This window comes from Microcebus murinus, chromosome 3, assembly GCF_040939455.1.
Source record: "Microcebus murinus isolate Inina chromosome 3, M.murinus_Inina_mat1.0, whole genome shotgun sequence".
NCBI lineage: Eukaryota > Metazoa > Chordata > Mammalia > Primates > Cheirogaleidae > Microcebus > Microcebus murinus.
The window spans coordinates 30,070,889-30,090,016 of NC_134106.1; the positions used below are offsets into that span (position 1 = coordinate 30,070,889).

The window sequence follows — 19,128 nt, forward strand, 5'->3', positions numbered from 1 at the left end:
TTATAAATGAAGTTTAGTTTCTACTAGTGACAACAAAGAGGTCCTCCTAAAACTCACCTATAGTTTTGAATATATAAACTTTTAAACACAAAGAAGTAAACTGTTTATTTTTAATGTTTAATTTAAATTCACACATTTAAGATCATTCTACCTAGAAATACTGTTTTATATTCATTCTCACTTCTCTGGAAACAGTATTATTCATATTCTTTGCATCTTTGATATTAATGTCTCTAGCAGTATAGAGACACTTTTATTTTTATTTATTTTTTAGAGACAAGGGTCTCAGCCTTCGAAAGTGCCAGGAATTACAGGTGTGAGCCACCATGTCTAGCCTAGAGCCACTTTTAAAAATCTTTACTAAAGAATAATTACATACCATAAAATTTAGTTGTGTTAAGTGTATTCAGTACGTTTTAATAAATCCATTTACAATCATTCAACCATGACCACCGTCCAATTTTAGAACACTTACCAACTCTAAAAGATCCCCCCTGATGTGTGTCCCTTTGTGGTTTTCCCCCCTTAGCCCTCTACAAAAATATAATCTACCTTGTTTCTGTGATTTGCCTTTTCTGGTTATTTCATATAAATAGGATTATATGGTATGTGGTTTCCTATATGTGGCTTCTCTGACTTAGCATGATGTTTTTGAAGTAAATCCACGTTGTAGCATGTATCAGTACTTCATTCCACTTTACAGCTGAATAATATTGTATGGATATAACACACTTTGTTTATCCATTCATCAGTTAATGGACACTTTTTAGCATTACTGAATAGTGCTGTTATGAACAAGCATGTACAAGTCTTTATATTATGGCCACCATAAAAGTTTCTAGAGGGTTTCAACTTAATTACTATTAAGGTAAAATGTATGTTATTTAAGAACTGTGTAAATAATCATGCGTGCATTACAAAGGTTTTTTTGGTTTTCACTCATTCTGTAGGTATGTATCTGTATCCTCAATGAGTATGCACTTCCGTATTGCTTTCTTAAAGTTTCCTTAAGCTTTGTTTACTCTTAAGGGTATCTAACACCTGCAAATGTAGGGTAATACCCCCAGGATCAATTAATAATCTGTTTAAAACTCCTTTGCCACTTTTTGTTTCATTCATTTCTATTCAGCATCCTTTAATCTGCAACCAAAGCTACTATTTTTTTTTTTTTGAGACAGAGTCTCCCTTGGTTGCCCAGGCTAGAGTGAGTGCCATGGCGTCAGCCTAGCTCACAGAAACCTCAAACTCTTAGACTCAAGCAATCCTTCTGCCTCAGCCTCTTGAGTAGCTGGGACTACAGGCATGCGCCACCATGCCAGGCTAATTTTTTCTATGTATATTAGTTAGCCAATTAATTTATTTCTATTTATAGTAGAGATGGGGACTCGCTCTTGCTCAGCCTGGTTTTGAACTCCTGACCTCGAGCAATCTGCCCGCCTCGGTCTTCCAGAGTGCTAGGATTACAGGCGTGAGCCACTACGCCCAGCCCAAAGCTACTAATGATAACAGATTTTCTTTCTGTTTCTTTTTATTTTGAGACAAAGTCTCTCTATCACTCAGGTTGGAATACAGTGGCATGGTCATAGCTCAATGCAACCTTGAAATCCTGGACTCAAGTTATCCTTTTGCCTCAGTCTGCCAAGTAGCTAGGATAGGGAGATGCTACCACACCCAGCTAAGTTTTATTTCTGTAGTTATGGGGTCTTGCTATATTGCGTAGGCTGGTCTCAAATTCCTGGCCTCAGGCCACCCTCCTACTTCAGCTTCCCAAAGTACTGGGGTTAGAGGTGTGAGCCACCATGCCCAGCCTTGATAGAGATTTGAAATCCTTTCAGGCTAACGTCTTCTGAAATAGTACTTGATTAATGAAAACAAGGTAACTGAGAGCGCACCTTTTAATAACAGGCTCAGTAGGTACCTCAGTAGGACTTGAGGTAAAACAACATTTTTCTGAGGGATGATCTTGAGAAAAACTTTGCCTTATATGCTAATATTAAAATGTGATCCTGCATCACTCAAGGGCAGACAAAATCCAGAAGATAACCATTTTATAATTTAAATATGCATGAGTTGGCCGGGCGCGGTGGCTCACGCCTATAATCCTAGCACTTTGGGAGTCCGAGGCGGGCGGATCGCTCAAGGTCAGGAGTTTGAAACCAGCCTGAGCGAGACCCTGTCTCTACCAAAAATAGAAAGAAATTAATTGATCAACTAAAAATATATATATACAAAAAATTAGCCGGGCATGGTGGCGCATGCCTGTAGTCCCAGCTACTCGGGAGGCTGAGGCAGTAGGATGGCTGAGCCCAGGAGATTGAGGTTGCTGTGAGCCAGGCTGACGCCACGGCACTCACTATAGCCTGGGCAAGAAAGTGAGACTCTGTCTCAAAAAAAAAAAAAAAAAAAAAAAAAAAAAAATGCATGAGTTAACTCACCTAGCCAATAGTAGACTATGATACTGATAGCAGTATTTGAAAGAGCTGACAAAAATTTTATGGGCATAAGTGTCTGAGAGACTACTACCATATGTAAATGAATCTTTAAAAAATTCAGTATTTTTATTTAATGTTATAAATTTATCTTTATTTCTATTTATCAGTAAGCAGAAGCTACAGAGGCATTAGAAAGAAAAGCATAGGCCGGGTGCGGTAGCTCACTCCTGTAATCCTAGCACTCTGGGAGGCCGAGGTGGGCGGATTGCTTGAGGTCAGGAGTTCAAAACCAGCCTGAGCAAGAGCAAGACCCCATCTCTACTATAAATAGAAAGAAATTAATTGGCCAACTAATATATAGAGAAAAAATTAGCCTGGCATGGTGGCTCGTGCCTGTAGTCCCAGCTACTCGGGAGGCTGAGGTAGTAGGATCGCTTGAGCCCAGGAGATTGAGGTTGGTGTGAGCTAGGCTCACGAAAGGAAAGCATAATGCTTTCTACATTTTTATAAAAATCTTCAAACTGTCAGCTGATATATCACTTTTTTTCTTTTGTTAGTATCTTACAAGTTTATTCTGTAATGCATAATCTTATAAGATACACTTAAGAATTCATATCTTTCATGTAAGACAAATTGAGATTAAAATTGTTTTCTCATGGCAGTAAAATGGTAGATCATATAAAAAGGGAAAATGAAGTTAATAAAGCATGGACTTTTACAAGGGTCAAATGGCAAAGAATAATAGTTGAAAAAAGGAAAAAGGCAGCATGTATCTGGAAAATTCAGGGCTTGCATATAATTGAATGGTTTAAAAATGATTGAAAAGATGATATAGAGATATTTAAATGTGAGAGGCAGAGGAAATGATTGAAGGTATATGTGGAAAATAATCCATATCATTGAAAAACAAATTATTTTCCAATATCATCTGGAGGTATATTAAGTAATTTAGGAAGGTTCATTTCCCTAATGATAATGAATAATACCTTTCATGTGGACACTGTTAGGTAGGGATGAGGAGGAAGGGGAGGAACAAATGTTTTATCTACAATAAGAGGACGTAAAAATTGACCATCTAAAAAGAGGTAGAGAAACAGTAAACTGGAGATACAGTCAAGGCCACAAATGGGATAAGCATGCCCACTAGGGGGTTTAATTGTCCTCAAGTGGCCTGGGGTTCATTACCATCTAATTAGTATTGTGGTTGTGACCCCCCACCACGGGCTTTCATGAAGGATTCTGGGAAGATGCTTGTGTACAGAGTAAGTGAGTTATGTAAGGAAACCTGTCAATCACTCCAGGGCGGCAAATGGAAACTCTACCTAAAGAAAGCAGGGGCAGTTAATTTATCATATGAAAACATGTGTGTATTAGAAACTCAGGTTGTCTCCACTTCCAGAGATAGACCCTTTCCCTCTCTTGAAAGTACTGTGATTAATAAATCTTGGTGCTTGGCTTGCTTGCATCTGTTTGGCCTGCTCATTTGTTCCCTGACTCAGTCTCAGTAACCATTCTTCCAGCTGAGATAAGAACCAGGAAATACATGAATCTGAAAGATAGTGCTTAGTTTTCAGAGATTAAATGCATTTTCTTACCTTGAAATGAGCCTGCAAAGTCAAAATCATCTGCACCTTTTCTCTTGCTTTTCTTAGTATTGACTTTGGAACAGCCTTCATCGAGTTCTATCACACAAAAAATTTGCATTCAGCAATTTAAAAACAATAGGACTGGAAAATAGCATTCTAAGATATGCTAAAATATTTAGTACAAAGCCAAGGCACTATACTGCTGTTCCACATGGGTTTCATAATTCTACCATCATAGGCTTTGAGGAAGGAGTTAGATCGAGACTCTAAGAATAACTGGCATATTTCTATATTTTGTGCCAAGTACCAAATTTATTATATAGCTTCATTAATAAGGCCACATACTATAAAACTCCTTAAAACAAGAAACTTGTGCTGTGGTCCAGAATAAGTACAAGGATGTTGGGCAGGTGTGTGTATACTGGAGGAACGTGAGAGGACAAGAAAGGCCAGAAAACAGTCCAAAGACACAATTCTGGGTGCTCTTTGCTAATTTACAGCAATAAGATAAAATGTTTACTTTCTTCATCTATGCTATGGGGGCTATTAAGATTATGGATTAATTTTTATAAACTGGTAATTACTTGTCTTACATAAAAAAGGGCAACATTACAGCTCAACGGGCATTGTACAGAAGCTAATTGTTGGGTAAGTCTAAAACTCAAAACTCAGCTGCTTAGAAAAACATAAGAAAAAAATATTCAGTTCCAAATGAGAAGGAAAAAGGTCCCCTTTAAATTTCTCGCCAGTATGAGTATTAATTTGAATACAGTGATACCTTAACAACCTTTAGCAGAAAAATTGACCTAAGGCTCAGGAAGTTAAGGAAGATAGTTTATGTCTTATTTTTAAAAATGCATACCTGCAATGCCTTCACTTTCATCATCTAACACATCCATGAATGTGCCTCCATCTTCATCAATTTCAGCAAATTCATCATTCATACTTCCCAAAGAAACTTCATCATCATCTAAGTTATCAATTTCATCATCACTACCTTCTGAATCTTCATCTTCTGGGTTATGCTTAGCTCCTTTTGTTTTCTTTTTCACGTTGCTGGGAAAAAACACAACTTGCAATGTCAAAAAGGCAGTGTTTTCTAAAATAGTGTTTTGGTGACTATCAGGGTACTAGGCAGATAAACGACTTAAAAGCAGAAAGACTCACACACTGCTCAGAGTAAATATTCTAATAATATGCATTATAAAGGTCCAAAATGAATACTGTATCCACTTTCCAAACTTATCTGAATACAGTTCCCCTATGCATCACATAGTTCTGTGGTCTACTGTTCTGGGGGACGACACTTTGGGAAATGCTAGAAAAACAGTAAAGAGAAGAGTGAAGAAAAGTATCTTACCCAGCAAAATCCATATCATCCTTTCCAGAGCTAAAACAGTTATCATCTTCAAATGTGTCTGCAGAGAATATATAAATTATGAGATATAGCAAAGAATAACAAGGTTGACATGTCTTATATCCAAATCAATTATAAGACAGAGTCATGATTCTGCTGTTTATGACAAACACCAACATGATATAAATGTGACTATTACGGTGTGTCTTATTAGTGTATGGAATACTGATCTTAATGCAATCCCTACACTAAAGTAGGATCCAGCTAATTTTAGCTTCTTTCTATAGTTCTTTTATGGAAAGAGGGTAAATATCAAATAAAATGACAGTAACTGAAGTCCTTTTTACTCTATTAACTATTAAGGTGCTTATTTTTACTAGGTATAATATGTAACAGAAGTGAAATCAATGTAAACCTTTCCAATATACCATGTTTTTTGTTTTAGTCTATTAAGTTTCAATTAAAATTTCTCCAACTCTGTGGATTATAAAGATACAAGAAATAGTTGACTATTGCCATCAATAGTACAAAGAGATTATGAACAAAATGGCCTCTATTTTATATGAGATTTGGCCTTAAGAATGAATATACTGGCGTGGCATGGTGGTTCATGCCTGTAATCCTAGCACTTTGGGAGGGCCAAAGTGGGAGGATTGCTTAGCCCGGGAGTTCAAGAACAGCCTAGGCCGGGCGAGGTGGCTCACGCCTGTAATCCTAGCACTCTGGGAGGCCGAGGCGGGCGGATTACTCAAGGTCAGGAGTTCAAAACCAGCCTGAGCGAGACCCCGTCTCTACCATAAAAATAGAAAGAAATTAATTGGCCAACTAATATATATATATATAAAATCAGCCGGGCATGGTGGCTCGTGCCTGTAGTTCCAGCTACTCGGGAGGCTGAGGCAGAAGGATCCCTTGAGCCCAGGAGTTTGAGGTTGCTGTGAGCTAGGCTGATGCCACGGCACTCACTCTAGCCTAGGCAAGAAAGCGAGACTCTGTCTCAAAAAAAAAAAAAATAAATAAAAAAGAACAGCCTGAGCAACATAGTGAGACCCTACCTCTACAAAAAATAGAATAATGAGCCAGGCGTGGTAGTATGTGCCTATAGTCTTTACCTAGGAGGCTAAGGCAGGAGGATCTCTTGAGCTTGGAAGTCTGAGGTTGCAGTGGGCTATGGTGACACCACTGCGCACTCTAGCGAGGGTGACAGAGTAAGACCTTGTCTCAGAGAAGGAAAAAAAAAAAAAGAATGAATGTACTCTAAAGTAAATAAAAAATTTTTCTCATATATACCGTCCAATGCACACGGGTCATGCATTTTTCTGGAACAAATGTGGGTGAATTAGCATATGCCATCAAGGTATTTGTTAATTTTCCATTGTGATTTGCATAGTCTTAGCTATTTAAAACTAAGCCACTTCTACCTCTAATGTTACATGTTTTATTAACAAATAGTAATAGATTATTTTACAAAGTGAAGAGTCAACAAATTACCAATTAGCCTTTCAAATTCATCATCATCCACATCTTCTATACTTTCTTCATCTGCATTCTGTTTTTGTTTCACTTTAACAACAGCAACTTTTTTATAATACCTAAAATAAAATGCATGTTATATATTTGATAATTTTATTAAAGGTCCCATCTTACTGTAATCAAAGCACCTATAACTAAGCATCCATAACTGTAAAAGCTTAAGTATAGTCATCAATTGGAAATAAATGAGTGTAATTTGTATTTAATAAAACATAGTTTAACTCAATAAAATAGAAACTTTGAAATGTGGAATAAAATAAATTTCAAGGATTTAAGTTTATTACAAATGAGTTCTGCAGAAAAACATCTAAACTCATCTTAATCAGGAAATGGCATAGTAAAAGGTTGTTTCAGCTTTAATACTACCTACTAGAATATTATAAAATGTGGCTTTAAATAACCTCAAATCATAGTATTTTAACAGCCCAATTCTTTTGTTTTTTTAAAAGACTCAACGGTTAGCCCAATTCTTATGTTAGGATACAGTAAAACTTAGCAGTTTAACAAATGGAATCATACCCTCAAAATTACTCACACCAAATGTTTTTAAAAAGCTAACTAAATCAAATCTAATTAATTAACCAACGAGATAAGACAGTAAGTACTTTTACTACTACAATGCATTGGTGGTTTAGGACTTACTTCTATGGTAGTACAATGAATTTTATTCAATCTGCTTCAAGGGCCACGGTCTGGACAAATTACTCACGACTTACCACTATATTAAACTAATGCAGATTTTAAGCCTCTAAGAAAATTACTATATTATAAAAAAGAAATTAAAGATCAAGTTCCACAAAGTCAGATTCATAAAACAAAATTTATATGCCAAATTATTAAAAATGAAACCCCCAAATTTAGTTTCTCTAAAGACACCTTAATATTAGCAAAATGACTGATTTATAAATTTTCCTTCATAAAAATGGATAGTCATATCCTTTGATCTTTTTAAAATATGCTGATGTTATCTGAAGCATTTTATAGAATCTAAAAATTTAAATTTTAGCAATTCCCCAAATGAAACTATATTAAATATAGTACCTGTGGAAAAACACTTCATCCACTGGTATTTGGCTTTCTTCTTTTGCAAGGAACTCCTTACTGTTCACTGGAAAAATAAATATAAACATTTTAACTCACTATAATAATCCCTTTTATGCTATTCAAGCTCTTAAGACTAAATATAGCATATCTAGAATTCTAAAATCTCAAAATTGTGAGGAAGGTAGACAGAAGGGATCCTGTAATGCATGGGACAATCTCTGGAAAAGTCTGTGAGGAGAAGACCCAACAAAAGTAGGCAGTACACAGCCATCAGTACAGTCACAGTGAAACACAGGATCCCAATTTCAAGAGAAATAAAAATTCAGAGTTCTCTTAATAATCACTTTAAACTAGCCATTTTCTTTCCTCCCTCCCTCCCTTTCTTTTTTCTTTTTTTTTTTTTTGAGACAGAGTCTCGCTTTGTTGCCCAGGCTACAGTGAGTGCCATGGCGTCAGCCTAGCTCACAGCAACCTCAAACTCCTGGGCTCAAGAAATCCTCCTGCCTCAGCCTTCCGAGTAGCTGGGACCACAGGCAAGCGCCACCATGCCCAGCTTTTTATAAATATATATATATATATATTAGTTGGCCAATTAATTTCTTTCTATTTTTATAGTAGAGACAGGGTCTCGCTCAGGCTGGTTTTGAACTCCTGACCTTGAGCAATCCGCCCGCCTCGGCCTCCTAGAGTGCTAGGATTACAAGCGTGAGCCACCGCACCCAGCCATTCCTTTCCTTCTTTCTGAGACAGTCTTGCTCTGTCACCCTGGCTAGAGTGCAGTGGCATCATCATAACTCACTGCAACCTCCAACTCCAGGGCTCAAGTGAGCCTTCTGCCTCAGTCTCCCAAGTAGCAACACCACACCCAGCTAATTTTTTCTATTTCTAGTAGAGATGGGGTCTTGCTCTTGCTCAGGCTGGCCTCGGTAGACTTGAGAATATGTACACATTCTTGGAAACAAAAGGTATATAATATCTTTGGTGCTCAAGTTTTATTCTGAGAAAGTGGAATAAAGAACAACACAATTTATGTGTTATCGTCTTATACTGTCTTCAGTTGTCAAAGCTTTATGCTTACCAGCAAGACCACGAATATCCTTCATAAAATGTTTCCTTTTTGGCTGCATCACAACACTGTCTGTGTTTTCTGAAATGTAAAATCATGACAGTGTAATGTAAAACCAAGTTATACGCTCATATTGTTTGTTTATTAAATATCAACAGTGAAAACCAAATAATTCATCAAACAGAAGCATACCTTTCCCTCTGTGGGGCTTTGGATTTCGGTATACGAAGCGATCCAAGAATCTCATTAGAGTAAAATCCTGCAGGGGGTCCCCTGAATACTGAATACAATTTCCCTGAAAAGTGGAGGGTAAACATTTAAGAACTTAACTCAAATTTTATCTATGCATACAGATAAGAAAAAGAGGAAAAACATAAGCTTCTCTGACATTGCATCAAAGGCACAAATATGCAATAAATGACCCTTTATGCATTTATATGCAATAAATGATCTCATGTATATTATACCTTAAAAAAATTAAACACACGAATACATACACATACATATTCTATGAGGTATTGCTGGTTTTATGGCTAGGTAAATAATATTAATAATTTAGGCAATCCAGCCATTAACCAGGAACCAAATGCCAAAGGGGCAAACATAGCAAAGGGGAAAGGGGACAGCAGTCTTTCTCCAGGAAAGGAGCCAGAATGTAATAAGTAAGTGCTGTGCTTTTCTAATGTCCTGTTATTTCCATTCATCTCAGAGTGGGAAAATTATCTGCTGCTCCGTATTAAACAAGTTATTGCTGCTTTATAAGAGCAGCAAAATGTACACGATTCTGTCTGGTGGAAAAACACTGTATTACCAATTACTGAGTATCTAAAACTACATTACTTATTTTTTATTTCTTATCTTCTGAATATTTTAGACCTACCTGAAGGATAGTCTTTGCAAAAAGAGCCACCGAGGGATGAAAATGCTCAGATAACTAAAAAATAAAAGTGAATAAAATCAGTATTTCTAAGGTTAGAAATTACAATCATAACTTATTTAAGAAAATCCAAAAACTTGAAACTTAAGCTAATACATTAGATAAGTGATTCTCAAATATTTGGGTCTCAGGACCATTTCATACACTTAAAAATAAAGGATCCCAAAAGCTTTTATTTAAGGTTATATCTATTTATATTTATCTTATTAAAAATTAACACAATATTTTTAAATACTTATAATTCATTTGAAATAACAATAAACCCAGTACATATTAATATAAATAGCATGTTTATAAAGAATAACTATTTTCAGAACAAAAATATAGGAAGAAGAGTAACATTATTTTATAGTTTTACAAATAAATCTCTTTAATGTTGGACTTAAGAGTAAGACAGTGAATTCTTTCATCTGCTTCTGTATTTCATGTTAAAGTACATTAAGAAAATCTGGTTTCACACAGACACATAGTTGGAAAACAGCCTATCACATAATTGTGAATTTTCCTCTTCAGTACTATACTGAAGAGGAAACTGTTGTGATTTGGAAACTGTAGCCATATTCAATTGGCTTTTGGCACTGGCTACTTTAAAATTAATTGGTTTACTTTGAATGGACCTTTTAGGCATTCATGAATTTGTAACAATGTGCACTGGTCATTCAAAAAATACTAATGCACTGAGTTATGCAGGTCTCCCAAATGTTGGCAGAGTTCGTTATACTTTATCACAAAAACCAAACTGTTAATATCACCACTAATTTCATCTGAAAAGTTTTTACATAGTCAAGCTCAAGGTGGTGGCTACAAAATTTCTAAAATTCTTGTCTTTGCTTGAAAGCTTAAATTTTAATTTTATTTTGTTTACTTTTTATTATGGTATTATATTGTATTTTAGACAGAGTCTCGCTCTGTCACCTGGGCTAGCGTGCTGTGGTGAGGTGTGCTAGCTCACAGGAACCTCAAACTCCTGGGCTCCAGTGATCATCCTGCCTTGGTCTCCCAGACTGCTAGGATTACAGGCATGAGCCACAGCGCCTGGCCGACAGGTTGAATTTTGTCATGACAACAAATACTGCCAGTTGTTTTGTTTGAAGCAACAGACTCAATTCATTTTTTTTTTTTTTTTTTTGGAGACAGAGTCTTGCTTTGTTGCCTAGGCTAGAGTGAGTGCCATGGCATCAGCCTAGCTCACAGCAACCTCAAACTCCTGGGCTCAAGCAATCCTGCTGCCTCAGCCTCCCAAGTAGCAGGGACTATAGGGATGCACCACCATGCCCGGCTAATTTTTTCTATATATATTAGTTGGCCAATTAATTTCTTTCTATTTATAGTAGAGACAGCGTCTTACTCTTGCTCAGGCTGGTTTCGAACTCCTGACCTGAAGCAATCCATACGCCTCGGCCTCCCAGAGTACTAGGATTACAGGTGTGAGCCACCATACCTGGCCAGACTCAATTCGTTTTTGAAGAAAATGTCTCCTAAATATCTAAGCCTGAATAACCAGTTTGTCTGTCAGTCTCTCATGAGAAAGAAGCTAGATGAGCTTACGACAACTGCATAAGTATCCTTCCTTGAGACATCTGACAACCTTCATACTTAGAGTACGCAGCAGAAGTGTGCTATATATACTTGCTATATATGAAATACTAAAAAGCCAGCCTGACCAAGAGTGAGATCTTATCTCTACAAAAAATATAAAAGTTAGCCAGGTGTGATGGTACGTGCCTGTAGTCCTAGCTACTTGGGAAGCTGAGGCAGGAGGATTGCTTGAACCTGGGAGTTCGAGGTTACAGTGAGCTATGATTATATCACTGTACTCTTACCAAAGATTCCATTCCAAAAAAAAGGCACTAAAAAGACTTATACTTTAAGGTCAAGACACTAAAACAAAGAATTCTTCCTGCTTCATCATCATTTCAAGTGGTGCTGGCTTTTTATTTTTTAACTGCAAGTATGTGGCAGTGAAGACTATAACGGCTACTAAGGCAGTTTGGTGCCACTGCCTTTATTCGTGGTAAGGAAGTAGCAGTTTTACCCATCATTTCTTTTTATATCATCAGTGTCACTCTTAACACATTAACAAAGAAAGATAAATAATGTCTGGGTATTACTATGAAAGTAGATGTGACCTTGCAGACTCATTGAAAAAGTATCAAGAACCCTTAGGGGTCTGTGGTCATACTCTGAGGATAGCTTCATAGGACAATAATTATTGGCTTTACAAAGGGAATCACAGAAACGTTATTAGAAATATGAATTCCTCTACTATACTTAGAAAGGCCAAATTTATCCATTTTGCTGAGACTTTATATGCAATAGGCTACCGACAAAAAGCAACACTTAAAAGCCACATACAACATTATTCTTTTACACGCACATGTAAGATTTTCTACAAAATGAACACATTACCCAGTAACCTCCCCCCAAAGTGCAAATTCAATGTTTATTAACTCCTATATTTCTCATTCATAAGAAAAACGAAAACTTTGAGGTGTTAAATCCACGAACAAAAATATACATAGCACAAATAAAAGGCAATTGGAAATTATTTTACCTTTTTGAGTTCCCAAAGACTTGTATTTTCAGCCCCACAGAACAAGGGGTTTCTACTGAATGGATCATACGTATTTAACCGCTTGCCACCTAAGAACAAAAAATAGTATTTCTCAAATGCTTTATTCCTAGCCCAAATGGTCATGAAAACCACCATTATCAACATTCTCAGAGATATATCCAACATTCTTAGTTAGCAAAGCAGGCTAGTTTAAGAACTCCAAGCCCCTTTAAGAATTTATCCTGGTATCTGAGCTAGCACTTGCTCTTGAATAAACCAGGCACATTTATCCCAACTACTAAATACTCCCTTCAAATCTTCTCCCTTTTCTGAATAGCAACAAAAGGTGCCTATTTCTGGGTCACATAGGTCATGTTAATACGAAAATAACCTGAAGACAGGTCTAAAGTCTTTTGGAGCTTCAGTGCTCCAAATATTTATCAGTGAAGTATGTCCAGAAATAATTCTGATTTGGAACAGATTTTACATTATCTTTGTATTTTTAGGAACTCAGGATTAAAAAATTTAAAACAAATATTTTCAAAACAAACTATGAACTGACTACCTTACAACACACATGCTCGTCATCCTTCTAAAAAGGATTATTCTCAGTTTAGTCTTCACGGTAACCAAAGACTTCACGGTATTCTTCTAGACACTTTCCTGGTGGCTACTAGACTTCTCTTTTCTACTTCACAAACTGAAATTTGGAGATCAATTAATTGAACATGAGTCCCGAGCAAGTTTGAAGAAATGGGTCTGGCACCATGTTTCTAGAACCTCAAGGCTAGTGTTCTTTTTTTTCAGCGTCAAATGAAGAGGCTGCATGTCTAAGATTTCTTTTGGCTTTAATATTCTATTAATAGACTTAATTTAATTCAGTTTGTGTGTATATATGGAAAACCACTTAAAGTTTCCGTCTTACAGAAAGCCTTCTTAATTCATAATATATAACCAAATACTTCTGTTTATAAATCAAACTTCTGTGTACACTACATTTGGATGTCTTCACATGTTACATGTTTGCGGCCTTTACATGTAGATATAAAGGGCAAGAAATTAAAATTGGTTCAAAGGTATAAACCTGTAATTATAGCTGAAGGAACTAAGATTTATTGTGCACTTAACATGTTAAAAGTATTTGCTTTAGCCGGGCGTGGTGGCTCACGCCTGTAATCCTAGCACTCTGGGAAGCCGAGGCGGGCTTATTGCTCGAGGTCAGGAGTTCGAAACCAGCCTGAGCAAGAGCGAGACCCCGTCTCTACTATAACTAGAAACAAATTAATTGGCCAACTAATATATATAGAAAAAATTACCCAGGCATGGTGGTACATGCCTGTAGTCCCAGCTCCTCGGGAGGCTGAGGCAAAAGGATCGCTTGAGCCCAGTTTGAGGTTGCTGTGAGCTAGGCTGATGCCACGGCACTCACTCTAGCCTGGGCAACAAAGTGAGACTCTGTCTCAAAAAAAAAAAAAAAAAAGTATTTGCTTTAACTTCTAAGATTTAGATTATATAAAAACATTTATTAATTATCTGTAGTTTTGTTAATAAAGAAATTGGTGACTCTTTGAATTAAAAATTTATTTCTTTTTTTTTTTTTTTTTTTTTTGAGACAGAGTCTCGCTTGTTGCCCAGGCTAGAGTGAGTGCCGTGGCGTCAGCCTAGCTCACAGCAACCTCAGACTCCTGGGCTCAAGCAATCCTTCTGCCTCAGCCTCCCGAGTAGCTGGGACTACAGGCATGCACCACCATGCCCGGCTAATTTTTTTTTTATATATATATGTTAGTTGGCCAATTAATTTCTTTCTATTTATAGTAGAGACGGGGTCTTGCTCTTGCTCAGGCTGGTTTCGAACTCCTGACCTTGAGCAATCCACCCGCCTCGGCCTCCCAGAGTGCTAGGATTACAGGCTTGAGCCACCGCGCCCGGCCTAAAAATTTATTTCTAAGGTCTTGAAAATGCTTCATCATGAGAGCTCCCATTTTTTTTTTAGTTGCACATCACAAAGTTTTATTAATGTGATTTTAAGGCAAATTAAACTAATTTTATTTAAAGTAAGTCTACATTAAATTACAATATTAACAATCTCTAGAAACAATGAACTTAAAATATAAGAAGCAGAAATAGAAATCTATTTGGTCTTTGATAGACCACATATCATGGAACTCAAAGAAAACCCACAAATATAGAAACGGTGATAGCTCCCATTTTTAAGAAAACAATACTGAAGATGTTTAAAATGGTATAATAGTAGTTTCTATGAAGATTAAAGAGGAAACAAATTCTCTGATTTAAAATCCAAGAGAACAATTTAAAGATTTTAAAAACTCACCTTTCAAATTATCAACATGCACCCAGGAAGCAATCTTTGTTTTTTTGGTTTCTATGTCACTTTCAGATACGGTTTCCTCTGTCTCAGCTTTTTTCACTGTATCTGTTTCTTCATCTGCATCAGTGAATTTTTCTATGTCTTCTTCATCATCTCTTGCATCAATAAAATTTTCTTCATCATCAGACTCCTAACCAAAAAAATGGTTTAATGAATCTACATTAATCAACTGGAAGTTGCAATAAAGTCTGTTCAATACGTGATGGAGAGTTTGAAGAAGATTCACTTATTACAATTCTGGCAAAACATGAATGTTCTAAGTCAGTCTACAAGGCTGGTGCTATTATTATTTCCATTTCACAATTGAGGAAGCAGGCTTAAGACACCTAGTAGCTCTATAATCTTCCATAACTATCTCATATAATTGTAGTTTCTAGTACAGTTTATAACAAGTACAGCTTATAACAATAGAGGGCTCAAGCAACATGACCTGCTAAGTAGACTGTACAGCTGGTACTAAAATCTAGGTCTGTCTGAATCCCGAACTCATACTCTTATATGCTCCAGAGAACTAAGTTATTGTCATCTGAAGCAAAACAAAACAATACAAAAATAATCAATGAATTTCAGCACCCACTCGATTTAAAGAGAAGTTGTAAAATATACCGGATGATCATCTAGTTGACTTCTTAAACCTGGTTTTGCTTTAAGGATTTCAGACACAAGATACAAAGCTCCACATATGAATGGTGGCATCTGTTCACAAGTAACTTGAAGTAACCTCTTCACAAAAGCCTTCACCCGTCGCAATATGATGTCAGCTTTCAGAGATTTGTAGATAAGGTTAAGAAACATAGCTTGCTTGGAACACATCATCAACCCTGGATCCAACATCTTCCTTTAAAACAAGACCAAGATCAAATATTTATTCATAAAACATCTCCACGACCAATAGTCATATATCAGAGGCAACTACTAGCCTCATTATAGTTAGGGATAACTATTTTCCTGCTTATTTTAGAACAAGAAACCATTTATGCCATACATAAAATGGAAATGAATATCACAACAGAAAGAATGATGATGGAACCAAGAAAAAAAAATCATACGACTATTTTCCTGCTTATTTTAGAACAAGAAACCATTTATGCCATACATAAAATGGAAATGAATATCACAACAGAAAGAATGATGATGGAACCAAGAAAAAAAAAATCATACGACTAAGAGGTATTTTTCTGTGGTGTCCATTCTCTTTTCCAAGTGGTTTTCTGTTTTCTACATCAACAGCATAGTTTTTATACAGACACAGAACCCCACCAGAAAGGCCAATCCAAAACCAAATAATTAAAACTGACCCACAAAAGCAGTTCATTAGAAGATCTGGGTTTTTGTCCTTGTATCACTACCTGGGTGACCAGAGGCAGACCCCCGACATGGTTCTAGTGAAGACCATATGTAAATAGTAAAAAATTAAGTTGTGAGGACTTCAGAGAATCTCAAGTCCAACATCCTGTGTAATAACCCTCCCATACATCCTGTTCTCCCTGCCCAGAATCTTCTTCTCCAGCTCTCTGCATGCCCATAGTACCCAACAGATTCCTCTCTTAGTCTCTCAGTCCCATGTTTATGTTCTTCACAGTTTCAAACCCTTTGTTTCTTTGCCCTTCCCTTTTCTCCCAAGGTCCAATGGAACAAGGACTGTGCCTGTGTTATTTGCTGTTGTAACTCCAAAGGGAGGCACTTAATACTTTTATGTGACAGCTTTTCAAAAACTTGAACCTATATATAGCTCTTAGGTGTTCTTCTCTCCCTAAAGTCTCTCTCTTCTATAGGCTGCTCAAATCTGATCTCACGTGATAATTTTAAAATTATCTCTCTCCCTTACTTGTTGAATCTTAAGAGATACTTCAACTAGTCTGGATCTCCAGATAGTAGGATACCCAAAATTAACACAATCTTCCAGATCAGCTCTAAAAAGATGTGGAATCATGACTTCCTTTGTTCTAAGCACTTCCATTAACTTTTTCCCACTAATTACTAGAAAATGAAAATACTTAAGCTTGTGAAATGTTTTCATATTGCTCTGCATATCCAGTTTTTCCAACTGGAAAATATGACCCTCTTGGTAATATTTTGATATAGTCTGTATTATTATTCAATCTTTGATATTCAGTTTTCTCAATTTACATTCAAATTTTCAACATTTCCATCCAGTCTGCAACTCATTTTTATTCATAAATTCCATTCCACATCAACAGCAACATTTGAGAAGAACTTAAAGAATGTCTCCACCATTTGACAGAGAACATCTTCCTGATGTTTTTGATAAATTATATTTTGTAAATCAAATCATGTCATTTATTTTACCCCTCAATTAATTATGGATTTTAAAAAATTTAAACAATTCTTAAAACCAAGAGCAAATAAATAAGGAAATCCATCTGTGAGAGTTCTTGGCAAATAGTAATCTAAAGAATTTAGGAATGTACTCTTCCTCAGAGATGTCAGGTTGCTGTGTTAAGCAGGCTGTGATGTTAAATGGATTTAGAAAAATATGTTTTCCAATGGATTCTGAATACTTTCTAAAAATGAGAAGTTCTAATGATCCTCAAAGGTTAAAAAAAATCCCACCCCTCATAAAAATCCCTCAAGACCACAAAACCCCTACATTTTCAGCCTTGGAACTCTTTTTTTAAAATTTTAAATATTTTTTCTTTCTTTATATCCTCTACTCTGAGAATGGAACTCTTCTCAAACTAATAACATTAAGTATCTATTACTTCAAAAATTACTTCACAAATTGTGGAAAGTCCTTTGAGATTATTTTTAGGGTACCGGAACAATCAGTGTCATTAAAAGAACTCTAAAGCCACAAAAGACCTGGTTTGCCGTCTAATTTGGTTCCTTAATATCTGTGTGACCTTGCACAACTTACTGTTCCTCACAGACTGGAGAGTTGCTAAGAGGATTAAACTGAAGAAATGTATGTGAATAATGTTAATAATAAGGATAGTAGCCAACGCATAGCACTTACTATGTGTTAGGCACTGTTAAGCACATCATATACATACAAAGATAAAATGAGTTAACGTATACATTAACTTACCAATCTTCCTTAAAATCCCAGTTCTGCCCTTTACTACCTGCATAACCTTGTACAAATTAAATAATCGTCACAATAACAGTATGAGATAGGTGCTTTTCTCTCCAACAAACTTAGGCATGATAAAATAGGATTATTTTTACCAATAGGGTCTTAATGAGGACCAAGTAAGTTGCCCAATGTTACACAGAAAACTAATGGCTGAGACTCAAACCCAGTGTGGTTTATGTCTAAGACATTAACTTCTACTTTACATTTTCTCATAAGATATATGTATATAAAATATAAAAATGAATTAAGACAGAAATATATTAAGGCCGGGCGCTGTGGCTCACGCCTGTAATCCTAGCTCTTGGGAGGCCGAGGCGGGCGGATTGCTCAAGGTCAGGAGTTCAAAACCAGCCTGAGCAAGAGCGAGACCCCGTCTCTACTATAAATAGAAAGAAATTAATTGGCCAACTGATATATATATAAAAAATTAGCCGGGCATAGTGGCGCATGCCTGTAGTCCCAGCTACTCGGGAGGCTGAGGCAGAAGGATCACTGGAGCCCAGGAGTTTGAGGTTGCTGTGAGCTAGGCTGACGCCACGGCACTCACTCTAGCCTGGACAACAAAGCGAGACTCTGTCTCAAAAAAAAAAAAAAAAAAGAAATATATTAAATCCTTAAACACAGCCTGTTGGTTTACTTGAATGTTTGCAAGCTTTTTATACATTGTTCAAAATATTATGTCTCAATGGGTAAGTTGTAAGATAGTCACAAAATTCAGCAAACAAAATCTTAATCACAATGTTAAAAAAAATCCAAAATTGCAACCCCCAACACTCCCTCTATCTAACATACTTCCTTGTTTAACTCGACTCTTCATTCCCCCTTCCCTAGGTGAGTGTAAGTGCCTCTAGGGGTGGGATTCCACTCACTGTGCCACATCTTGAGCACCTGAAATATGGGTGGCATATGTAGGCACTCAAAAATTTATGTTGTAAATAAAATAAAAAAAATGGATGAAGATTAAAAAATACTCATTGAATGAATTACTGAAAGGCTGTGTGAAGGACAGGAGGGAGAAGATATAGGATTGAGGATAAGGAAAGTAACTTGAATTATACTTGCAGTTCTATTTCTTTAATATCCCAAAAGATTTAAAACAAATATGGCAAAATGTTAATTTTGAAATATTAGGT

General features: G+C 36.3%; 1 protein-coding gene across 2 annotated transcripts in view; it reads right to left on the reverse strand.

The window, feature by feature from the left end:
• Positions 1 to 19,128, reverse strand: part of LOC105884499 (CCAAT enhancer binding protein zeta) — a 28,357-nt gene that overhangs the window by 5,183 nt on the left and 4,046 nt on the right. Inside the window, exons 3-13 of one of the 2 annotated variants that reach the window (XM_076000671.1) lie at positions 15,505 to 15,736; positions 14,842 to 15,028; positions 12,510 to 12,598; positions 9,899 to 9,952; positions 9,211 to 9,313; positions 9,031 to 9,099; positions 7,950 to 8,016; positions 6,867 to 6,967; positions 5,379 to 5,436; positions 4,881 to 5,074; positions 4,028 to 4,114 (exon numbers count right to left, since the gene is read on the reverse strand). In XM_076000671.1, coding sequence (XP_075856786.1) covers positions 4,028 to 4,114; positions 4,881 to 5,074; positions 5,379 to 5,436; positions 6,867 to 6,967; positions 7,950 to 8,016; positions 9,031 to 9,099; positions 9,211 to 9,313; positions 9,899 to 9,952; positions 12,510 to 12,598; positions 14,842 to 15,028; positions 15,505 to 15,736 — 1,241 coding nt within the window. The remainder of the gene's footprint in view (positions 1 to 4,027; positions 4,115 to 4,880; positions 5,075 to 5,378; positions 5,437 to 6,866; positions 6,968 to 7,949; positions 8,017 to 9,030; positions 9,100 to 9,210; positions 9,314 to 9,898; positions 9,953 to 12,509; positions 12,599 to 14,841; positions 15,029 to 15,504; positions 15,737 to 19,128) is intronic. The other variant, XM_076000672.1, reaches the window with a different exon arrangement.